Genomic DNA, 12,105 nt, shown 5'->3' with positions numbered 1-12,105 from the left:
TTGTTGGAGTCAGTTCCTGAAACTTTTAAATCAACAGCCAGGGCTTCCTAGTGCTGGGCCCCTTTAACACAGTCCTCATGTTATGGTGACCCCAGACATAAAATTAATGGTGTTGCTACCTCATCACTGTAATATTGCTACTGCTATGAATTGTAATGTAAAAATCTGTTTTCCGATGGCTTTTGGTGACCCCTGTGAAAGGGTTGCTTGGACCTCAAGGGGGTTGCTACCCACAGGCTGAGAACCGCTGACCTGTGTCCTAATAAACAGAAAATATCATCCTGATGTAGAGTATAAGTTCATAAAATGGAAACTGTATTAGTGATGATTAGAATGTTGCCATGATAAAATTTGTGATGGGGTAGGGGTGGGGATGACTTAAAGGTCATGGGGAAATTGTCCAGTCTTGGCTACTCTGTGCTCTTATGATTCAAGTCTTAGGTGTTGTTGTGACTGCCATGTGAGCACCAAGGGAGATACCAGGAAGAGCCTCCACATTCATTGCCCATTGCCTGACACACGGGACCTTTTGAGTAATGTCCATTTATACGCATAGCTTAGAAATAAGTTATATTTAAAGACTGTATGATGTCACTGTGAAATTCATAAGTACAAATGCCTTCAGGTGATAACTTGTTCTCTCCCCCCCCCCCATTCTTGCCTTTCTATCTTTCTTCTCTGTCTCGTTTGTCACCAAATACTCTTCTTGCTTCTCAGCCTACCTGGTCCATGCCAGTCCCTTCCTGTAAGCCTCCAGCACCAGATCCTTTGTGTGTACCTGGTTTCTTATTCACTTAAAGCAAGGCCAAGGTGGTGGCAAAGAAGGAACAAGGCATGGAAAGGACAGGATGCAGAAGTCACAGGACCTGAGCTTCCATCAGCTGTTACACTGGCTCCTCTGCTAGGACATGTTATGGGAGCATCTTTCCTGCTGGGTTCCCACCGTCGCTTCAGCCCCAAATTAAACACATGGAAACATATATTAATTATAAAGCTGTTGGCTGGTGGCTAGGGCTTCTTATTGGCTAGCTCTGTCTTAATTATTAACCCATTTATATTAATCTAAGTATGTCCACGTGGTCTTATCTTACTGTAGAAGAGTAGGGACCTCTAATTCCTTTCACAGCTCACATGGCAACACTCTTGCCTATGTTTCCTAGAATTCTCCTCATCTTCTAGTCCCACCTATCTTCCTGCCTTATCAGCCTACAGTATTTTATTCATCAATCAATAAGAGAAACATGTATACAGAAGGTTCCCTGTCAATAACAATTCTTCATTTAATGCTCACTTCTTTAAATAGGAACCCCAGAGCTGGGTAGTGATGGTGCATGCCTTTAATCCCAGCACTTTGAGGGTAGAGGCAGGCAGATCTCTGTGAGTTCAAGGCCAGCCTGGTCTTCAGGGTGCATTTGAGGACAGCCAGAGAAGTCCTGTCTCAAAAAGCCAAAAATAAAAAAGTAAAGAATAGAAGCACTATGGGCAGAATAAGGGAGTTCACAAAGCCTGAACAAAAGAATAGGAAATATTTATTTGGGAAACACTCATAAAGGTAGAGACCCACTGCAGTTGCTACCGTGTCTGACCATCACCATAGAAAGTATGAGAGCCACAGAGCCACACAACCCTGTCCTTTGGCGTTTAAGTTCTCACATGGGCAGGCAAGCCCTAAGGCATAGAGGGCTTGCTGCCCCAAAAGTCACTGGCCAAATGGATTAAAATCACAACACCGGCTAAGCAGATTAAAGTCACAACAAAGCACCATTTCCCACCTTAGTATTTGCACAGAAATAATAAATATCTCATAAGACTAAGTACACTCCCTGTCCTGGGGAGGGTGCCAAAGACAAAGTCACTTTTATATTTGTGTTTGTTGTCATTTATTTTTATCTAGTCAAAAGTATGGTAGGCAAATACTTACTGTAGGGTACACCAATCAAAGGGTAGCCAATCAAAGATGGTGCTGAGGGGAAGTCAAGAGAGCTAGTCCTGAGTTGTTTACAAAAAAATACGATTGGTTGCCTAGATCGAACCAGATGAGGTCACTGAATGAATAGCTCCTGATCCCTAGGTAAAGCATAGGACACCTAGACACGTGATAGACTGACCTTTAAAACCATTGGCTGGCTGTTTTCCCACTCTGCAGTTTTTTTTCCTTTAAAAGATGCCTGCTATGGGACAATAAATGAATTCCTGCTTTACTAGATTCCCTGCTACATCTGATTGTCTCCTAGATTCTTGGAGGCTGGGGAACAGGAGGGCAACACACTTACCTTTCCTGGGACCCAGCTCAGTTTTCTGTGTTGGGCTAAGACACCCCCACACTTTACTAATTAACAATCCACCTAAAAGCAGATAAAAGAGGGTGTGATTTGGGTTAGATTAATACATGTTTCCTTTATCTTTATTACAAGTTAAATAAAAAACATAAACTTAAAAGATTAACTCAAATAGAGCTGGTAATCACATCACAACACTGATAAAATTAGTTTTGGATAAAGTGAGATCCTCGTACAAGTGGAGTTTCTAAAGCTGCACTCCATGTTTAGAGCACTCCATGTTTAGAGCATCCTCTGGGTTTTAAAAGGCACCACATCTCTGGTTGTCACCTACTTCAAGTAGTTACTACCCAGGACTGTGCACATGATAGATAAGCTTATGCCATAACCAAGCCCCACTTACAACATGTACTTGCTTGGGGCTTGCTTCTCCTGAGGGGAAAATGCTGTGCTATGCTTGTTCTGGTCTTAACTCAAATCACACACGCCAGTCAGACTCTTCTTGGAGATCAAGAACTAAGGGAGAAGCCTTTACTCTTAACAACTCAGTCTAGCTTTGTTCCTTAGCCAGAATCCTAAGGAAGTCACAAGCATCGTTCCCATCTAAGCTTTAACTGTATGTTGGGTCTCTGCTTCAGTTCAGTCACAGAATAGGTTGAAAGAGGCCCAAGTGAAGAAAGTGCTACAAGCTAACAAGGCACAAGCTCCCTGAGCCTTCAGGAGCTAAGCCTGGAGAGCTCCATGTTCATAGTGTGTGCACAACAGTGAATCTATAAGACAAAAAAAAAAAAAATCCTTCGAAGTATCCAACAGTGTGTATATTCTAGAATGCTCTGTAATGAACCCGTGTGAGCGTTGACTTTAGCACAGCTAGAGAATTATGGTTGTCTAAAGAAATGAATTCTGCTCCCTCCAGGGTTCCTGATGCTGTAAAATGTATCCAGAGCCTGAGTAGCTCAGATCTGAGACAAGCACGTCTGTGCAGCATGGGAGAAATTACCCAGATGCATTTGTTAGAACCATACTTGCGGAGAAGGGTTCGTTGGAGGCATTCTTGGAAGGAGTGGGGTGACAAGCCTCTATGGGTATTGCCAATCAGCCCGCAGATGACTCACAGCACATAGGCTTCTCTTCCTATGGTTTTCTCTCTTTCTCCTTCCCATGTCCCAGCAGTCAGTGCTATGATCCGGTATCACTGCAGCAGTAACTCAAGTGTGTGTGAAACCCAGGGTTGAGTCCCCTTCATTGCATTCTAGTGACATGAGTAATACCATAACTAACAAGATTAAACTTGAACTAGAAACCTTGCTAAGGTGTCAAGTGTCAAAATATCAGTGCTTCACCACATTGACAGACAAGCAACTGGAAAGTGTCCAGGAACCAAGTACAGACCTGACTAAATCACAGAAAGGCTGAAGCCCAGGTTTGTCTGGGTTTAGGCTGACAGTGGCCCCGGTCAGCAGCACATTGGCCTATTGTCTGAGGCAGCAGCGGCATTGAGAAAGTCCAGAGCCTTAGCCAGGTGTGGGTATGAGAAAAAAAAAAAACCCAACCGGAGACGCCTAGGGGAGGGCAAGTGCTTGGGCTTCTTTAGCTTGTACAATGATTTTGGCTCAGTTTTTGTTTTCAGACCATCATCTGTCATCTTGGACCAAACTGACTGTGGCCTGGGGCAAATGTGGCAAGCAATGTGCAGGCGAGGGCCAGGTTCATTTTGATCCTAAAGTTATGAGGAAATGGGGAGCAGCTGGGCTTTGATGGATGCTTGTTGGATGCTGAGACTGTTGTAGAGTTTCTGGAGTATCACCGAGAACTCCTGAAATGAGTATAATGTTACATCTCCATTCAGGCTTTGAGAACTGGGGGCATGTTCCAGAAGCATCATTTAGGAGTTAAGCATGGCATGTGTTAATGCTGACACAATTCTTTCTTCACTGTGTCTATGGATAGACAGCTCTCTCAAAAGGGCACCCAGTATCATCTGAGAGCCTTTCATGAGGAACCTGGTCAGCAGGACTTTATCACAATGCAGGAGAGATGGCTCATGGATGGAACATACAGCCATTCCTATGTATGTTTGACTCACTGAACTTACATAGGTACCTTGTGTTTCCATATCTATGTGTGTAGTCAACAAGTGCACAGGTCATAAAAATCAGCCAATTTGAAATTGTGAATAGCAAATACCAGAAGGTAGATGTTCCGTTTTGACACTTTAGTAATGTGCATCTATTGCTAGGAAGCAGCAGGCTTCAGGGATCACATACCTGTGTCCTTCCCTCCCTTATGGGGACTGCAGGAGACTACAAAGTTTCCAGTGACATTGACTGACAGGGCTGGCTGGCTGTGAGGTACAGGCCCCGGGAGGGCTCCTTAGGCAAGTTCAGGAGGTGCCAACTTGGGCTGAAACCTGGTTAATAATCTACTCTCTGAGAGCACTAGGAGGTGGTATAGGCAGGGTATGCACTAGCTACTTTATGAGTTACTAAATTAATCCTCTTGGTTCAGTAAAGAAACACTTTCAGGGGAGGAAACATTCATCTTCCATAATTTACCAATTCTCTTGAACAAGCTGGCAAAAAAAACAAGGCAATAGAGTAACTTTTAAAATATTTCACCATCCATTGCTTTCCAAAGGTTACCAAAATATCATTTTTATCATTTACTGTGCTCTAGATGGTTAGTGAAGTTGGAACTTATTAAAATACAAGATATCATAACCAACTGAGTTACTAATTAAACAAATGTGATGCTTGAATACTTGTTCAGTAAAAAAGAAAAACACAGATTCCTCTTGCTGTCTTGGGGACCATAGCTTGAATGTGAAGTTCATTAGCCCAGCCACCAGAGAATTGATCTAGACAGTTATCATAGAATACAACATCACACAAGGAACCCAGGACAAGCCCACCACGAAGTTGGGTGGAGTTTGGTTGTGGTGTTAGATGCTACAGGAACCAGGGTTTCAGAAGGACTGGAAAACCCTTCAAGGACCCCAGAATCACTGGAAGAGGCTCTGAGATTATCAGGAGGGAAGAATACCACATTTTGTTGTTTGTTTAATTCCCCATCTTTTCCTGACTCTTTACCAGAACATGTACTTTGAATAGACTACTAGCTCTTTGTCTCCTCACTAGATGACAAAATACCATCCACGGTCACACAGCAAATATATGTTAGAACCACAAGAAAAAGCTGGGGCAAAACTGCCTTACATCCACCTTGGGCTCTCTGGAAAGGCAGAGGGACCATGTGTGCTGGGCCTTAATGATTTGAGGGTCTGTTTTTCCCTAAGGGTTGGTTTGGAAACCAAGGAATTGTCCACAGATGAGAAAGCTTATAAAAGTAGACCATGATTTGTCTTTAAATTTAATATTTACACAAACTGGTTGCCTTTAATAATGTAGAAAGTCAGTGTGAGTAGCACATGAAGCTGAATATTTCATGATTGCTTATGCTACTTTGGGGTCTACTAAAATACCAAAAGAATGAAACTCAGCTGGCTACAGCTGCTGTGGAATTCCAAATGCAGCTGCTCACAGGTACTACAAAGCACAGCCAGCCTTCTTTCAGGGAAAGTCCCAGAAGGCCAAATTTGCTGCTCAAGGGTGGCAGCTTGCTCTTGCTCTGCCTGGTTCAGATTAGGTATTTTAAGCATTTCCACTTCCCAGCCTGGGGAGAAATCTGGGCCCCAGGAGGCCAACCCCCCATGGTCTTGATTGTTTCTCTGATAGTTTAACCAAGTTTTCCTTTGTCCTTTATGCTTCTCCAACAGGAGCTGTGTGGGTAATGCTTAACCATCCTGGCGTGGGAAGCCTGCTCTTTCTGTTAAACCTCCCCCTCCAAACCACTGCTCCCTATGACTGAAATTGGCCATTTCCCAATATCTAGAGAATGCTTTTCCATGCCTGTCAACCTGGCCTGTGTGAATCCACAAGCTCATATTGTCGGCCTGGGGAACACACAGTTTCAGAATGTGGTGCATCAGTGTGAAAGAGAGACGACCCATCCCCACACCTACCCCCCCATAAGAATGGGTCGCAGGCTCCTGGAATCATGGACAAACTTAGCAATGTGTTCACTTCATCTAGCATGTACTGAATGGTCAAGATAGGCTCAAATAACAATGGCATAATATCAATACAAAATTCCTGTATGTAAGAGCAAGTTAGACAGAGTGTTGAATATTCTTCAGCAGTCATGAGCCCTAATAGTGCTTTTCTCTGTGTCCTCTTCAGTCCTCTATTGTGTGGTGATTCCCCTTGTGGGAAGCCTTGCAGATATTTCTTTCCTCTTTGTACCTATTACGTACGATCACTTTCCTGATTTTTCAAACCATTTCCCAAGGCTACTGATTTTTCTGTGTTGACTTTGTGCCCTGCAAATATTTTTTGATGGATTCTGGGGATTTTCTATGTATACCTTTTGATAGTGAAGACAAATAGGCAAAGGGGGAAAACTAACACCACGGTCATCTATACATGTAACAAGGCAAAGTTCTCCTTTCCTATTTGAATGTCCTTTATTTCTTCCTCTTACTTAATGGCTCTGAATAAGATTTCTAATAATTTATCGGATAAGAGTGTTGAAATAACATCTCTGCATTAGCTCAGGCCATAGTGCATACACATTTATCATTTCTCCAGTTAAAATACTGGTACTAGGTGTGCGTTTGAGTATAGCCTTTAATCCATTGGGGTTCAGTCCTTCACGCCTAACTTGTTCAGTAATTCTGTCATGAAAAAAAAAATTAATCTTATCCAGTGCCTTTCCTGTATTTGTGGTGATGATCACGTGTTTTGGGCCTTTCTTGTCTTGATGTGACGTTATTAACTGGTGCATATTGAACCATCCTTGCATCTCTGGGGTACCCTACTTGATTGTGGTGAATCAGCCTTCTAACGTGCTGTGTTTTCCAATTCAAAGTCATGCTTTCAAGAAATAATTTGACAGGGGTTGTGAAGGCTTAAATCCCAGGACTGAGCTGTGTTTATAATCTTTATGTGTTGGATAGCTGTGGAGCATGCCTCTTGAGTGTAGCCTAGGTCCCTACTTTCAAATATTTGTTCTCATTCTGATTAACGGCCATGTTATCAAACTTTAAAAGTGTTTGCCATTTTAAAAGGCTGAAAGTACAATCTCTCAATTTTGTCTTCTCATTTTTAAATGTTATTTTACTTATTCAATTATGCTATATAGGTGTTTTATTGTTTTCATAAAGTGTTTTATCTCTTGTTTCCTATAATATGTTGTATAAAAAGATCTTCCTGTATGCTAAGAGAAGTCTTCATGTTTTGTTCTGGGTTATTTCTGTAACATGTTTTCTGGAACGTATCACATGCTATTAAAAATTTGAAGTTATTTTGAATGGACTTTTGGAAATTACTAGGATTTTAATTTTCTCTCTTTGCCAAGATTACATGCCAATATCAATATCTAATCCTATGCACATGTTTTCTCAAAGCTCAAGTAATTATGACTTAAATTTGATATGTTGTGATCCCTGCCCCATGCCATTTATACTCAGGTCACAAATCCAGTCTATACCCCAAGCTCTCTGGGAAGGTGCAGATAGAGGAACTTGGGTTGTATGTAGGGACCTTCCTACCCTCCCAGGCTATTGAGCCCTTCCCACACAAGGTTCTATTGGTGGGGAAGCCATATTGGAGGAATGATGATAGCAAATCCAGTATGGAGAACTAGTGTTGTTTCTAACTTAGTGTGTTTTCTCTCCCCCTCCTTTTCTCCAGTTAGGCATGATAAGAACAAAGGATGCTGACTACTTCTTAGAGCCACTTCCTCCACACCTATCAGGCAAACCCAACAGGTCTGCACAGACTGGCTCTCCTTCCCATGTATTGTACAAAAGATCCACAGAGCCCCAGGCTCTCAGAGAAAATGAAGTCCTGATGGTCACCAGGAAGCGAGATCCAGCAAGACCTCATCTTCACCATGGCAACTTCCACCACAGCCTCTCACAAAAGCAGCATTTCTGTGGTAGACGCAAGAAATGTATGTAAGGGCATTTAATGTTTTGGGTAACTGTGTAAGATAATGGAATACTTTCATTTGAAGCTTGTCTTCCCACAAGGTGAAATATACTGTCACTGCTGCCATCAGGGGTGAGTGTAGTGGTGGTGTTATATCTCTCTTGAGTGGAGGATGGTTGTGGCAGATGACTTTAAAACACACACACACACACACACACACGAGCAGATTAAAATGACACACTTCTCAGAAGTATAGAGCCTGCCAGACATCTTAAAAAAAAATGAGAGCCCTGGCGCCCCCCACCCCTTAGTAATTCTATACTTGAGGTTTAGACAAGTGAATGCTGGCATAGTTTCCTTGCTGAGGTAACTTATTTATATGCGCTTGTGGAGCTTTGCACCACCACATCAAAGAGGTGAGCGGAGGACTGAACTCACCTGCAATTTGTCAGCAAGCCTTTAAGAGCATCCTGTTGTTTTGATCCCTTAGTTAGAACTCTTGTTTGCATGTTGTCTAGTTCTCATGTCTAGGAACCAGAAAGTTCTCTGGATTCTCCACTTTGCCTGAGCCTCTGGGCATCACCTGGTTGGGACCCTTCTCTTTGCCTGACCTCCAGGCATCACCTGGTTGGCCTTTGTCTTTGCCTAAGTCTCTGGACATCACCTGGTTGGCCCTTGTCTTTGCCTGAGCCTCTGATCATCACCTGGTTGGCCCTTCCCAGGCAAGACAGAGAAAACCTAAGCCTCCAGCCCCAACCTTCTCTGGCTCTCAATGTTGCTTTATCAGCTTCTCTGAAGCATGAGAGAGAGCTTGGCACGTGTTCTTGGTAGGTAAGGAGGATGGACAAGGCCACTGGTGCTTGATGAAGGAACAAGTGCCATTTAGGTATCAGAGCCCACACAGTGTTGGAACCTATTTTGCCCCATGAACAAAATACAAAGTCTGTGTGCAGATGGGCCTGAAAATCTCAGAGTAAATCAAGTTCAGTGGGATTCCTCTTTTGCCTGCTTGGCTTCTTGTGGGTGGGTCCTGTTAGACTTCTAAGTGGATCTTACTCACAGAAAGGCTGTCCCCACCAGAATCCCTGCTCTCAAAGAAATGTGAGTGCATTCTCTGTACTCCCTGAGGCATCTGTTTGGAAACAAGTGAACAATGCAGATGATTTGTTAAAGTGGATGCTGAGGTTGGTATGGTTGGTGAAGGGATCTTTGTCATCTCAGCTGTAGACATCTTCTCACATGGGGCTAACTAGACTCACTGGTCCCCAGGGCATTTGGAAAGCACTGACCTAAGACTGACAGCGTTTTCTCTCAGGGGCTTCTGGAATCCTTTTCTAATACTTTCTAGAGAAGAACCAGGGGTTGGCTATGTTTACTCCCTGTGCCTCTGTGATACCACAGGATCCCATACATTAGCTGATATAGAGGCTGAGTGACCCAGGACAACTCCACAAGGGTGTCCATGCATGTGCAAGTTACAAAGGTCACAAAGGCTCCATCAACATTATCTAGGGCTTGCCTAGGTTTGAGATACAAGCTGACTTTACTGCAGACAAGATATCTATGATGAAAACTTTTACATATTCCATCATGTTTTGAATTATTGAACACTTGAATGTATACACAATGAAGGGCCTTGGGGATGGATCCCAAAACTAAACAGAGATGTCATTATTGCCTGTGTGCCTTAACATGTACCCTAAGGGTGATTCTAGCGAATGTTTTTGTGTACATGGGTTACAGTTGTAACTTGTCCCAATGACAGGATATAGGGTTTCTACTTGTGGATTCGTGTTTAAACTCAATTTTGGATATTGTGTCACTTCCAGATTCAGAGTTTTTAATTAAGGATGCTCACTCTGTATTTCCAACTACCAACCCATAAGACTTTACAATTCATTGCTGTGAGCCCCAGTCAGGTAGAGTCATGTCTGTTCTGAGCAGGTTCCATGGATAAACCTGTGCAGTTGGAAGTTCAAGGATGGGGGACTGAAGCATGCTTTTCCATGAAATGATCCGGTGTCTGCTATCTTCTAAAGTTAACTGTTTTTAATGTAGCATTAATCACCATAATTGCAAAAGCATGTTAAAGGGATCACACACAGTTTGCTGTGTAAGTAAGTCTGGCATTTGTTAGATTATTATTCACCAACTGAGTGCAACTGCCACCAACAGCATATGATTGACTGGGAAGAATATTGGAAAGTTAGTTATGTCCAGATACCAGCATCAGCTCTGGAAAGACTGCAAACTGCTTGCTGCTCTATCAGTGATGGTGTGGAGAAGCCCTGCTCTGTAAATCCCTGTGCCCTCATGTGCTTGGTGCTAAGACATGCTCGTTAGGATTCAGGTCTCATTTTAGGTCAGAACAAAACAATGTGAAGTCATCTCTGGCAATGGTTTCTGAGATACCCAGGTTATATGAACCTCATTTAAATTTAGAAGGTGACTTTAATGAGTCTTGTGTTGTAAAGATTTGGCAGTTCTGTGTTCTTCTAATGTGAGAATCCTATTGCCTTGTTTTGGTTTCTTTGTGTAGCATAGGTTGTCTTTAAACCTAGGTTCCTTTTTCTCAGCATGGACATCCATTTAGTGGGCATTTCTGTAGGAGCAGCTGTGCCTCTGGTTCTGTGTTTGCTTTAGCTGTTTCTCCATACAATCCTCCATAGACATGCCACAGCCTCCCAAGGATGACCTCTACATCTTGCCTGATGAGTACAAGCCTAGCTCCCGACACAAGCGCTCCCTCCTGAAGTCCCATAGAAATGAAGAGCTGAACGTGGAGACACTGGTGGTGGTTGACAGAAAGATGATGCAAAGCCATGGCCATGAGAACATTACCACCTACGTCCTCACTGTACTCAACATGGTAGGGCTGTCCTCTCTGAAGTCACAGGCATGTGTGCACGTGAGCACCGTGTGTGTGTGTGTGTGTGTGTGTGTGTGTGTGTGTGTGTGTGAATGTGTGTATGTGTGTGTGTGCCTTCATATGTCCTTGTGTACACTGTGTACTTTTTCATGTGTGCATGATTGTTTGATTGTATGTGTGTGTTTGTATGCGTGTGCACCAATGTATGGTTTGTTTCTTACTTGAACACATGACTCTTGGTATCAGAAACTCTTATTTTTACTGCTTTCCAATCAAAAGGTGAAACTTCAGAACTTTGAGGAATTAAATAGGAGAAACCTCATTTGATCATTGTCACAACTTGGTTTGTTTCTGAGGCACTCGAAGGTTCACTGACACCTTTGCATACTAAAAGTCTCATCAGAATAAACAATGATGTATTTGGAGGCAACAACTATTTATCAGATTAACATTTTAGATTCAGATAATTCCTGCCTTTTAAAGAATGTTAATGTTCAGGTGTTTAATATAAATTACTTTATCTGCAGAAACTGAGAAACTATGATTTTAGAATATCTTCCTAGATAAAACCTGTCTTAAAGAATACCTGTAGTTGTTGACATGTCAAGAGAGGGTGATTTACACCTGCCACTGGTGAACAAAATCCACATCCCACAGAGAAAAGGTGGGCTGCCCACATGTCAGAAAAAGTTAACGAGACAGTGTTTCAAATATGTATTTGGACCTCCTAAATCTGTGAACTGAGTACCCCACATGAGTCTGTGTCTCCCCAGAGTACCCCAAATATGCCTCACTCCCCACAGTAACCCAAGTTTTCTCTTTTCTCACAAAGAAACTTAATGGATATCTCTCTCCTCACAGAATATTCACATAGCTCTCTCTTTCCATAGTACCCACATGGCTCTCTCCTCAGAGTATCCCCATTGCTTTCTCCCCACAGAGTACCCACATGGCTCTCTTCCCACAG

General features: G+C 42.7%; 1 protein-coding gene across 1 annotated transcript in view; it reads left to right on the top strand.

The window, feature by feature from the left end:
- The window catches only part of Adamts16 (ADAM metallopeptidase with thrombospondin type 1 motif 16), a 100,270-nt gene that overhangs the window by 28,432 nt on the left and 59,733 nt on the right, over positions 1-12,105 (top strand). Inside the window, exons 4-5 of the mRNA XM_051182715.1 lie at positions 8,030-8,291; positions 10,939-11,138. Coding sequence (XP_051038672.1) covers positions 8,030-8,291; positions 10,939-11,138 — 462 coding nt within the window. The remainder of the gene's footprint in view (positions 1-8,029; positions 8,292-10,938; positions 11,139-12,105) is intronic.

Source organism: Phodopus roborovskii, unplaced genomic scaffold (genome assembly GCF_943737965.1).
Source record: "Phodopus roborovskii unplaced genomic scaffold, PHOROB, whole genome shotgun sequence".
Classification (NCBI taxonomy): domain Eukaryota; kingdom Metazoa; phylum Chordata; class Mammalia; order Rodentia; family Cricetidae; genus Phodopus; species Phodopus roborovskii.
This window is presented reverse-complemented; position numbering and strand designations above follow the sequence as displayed.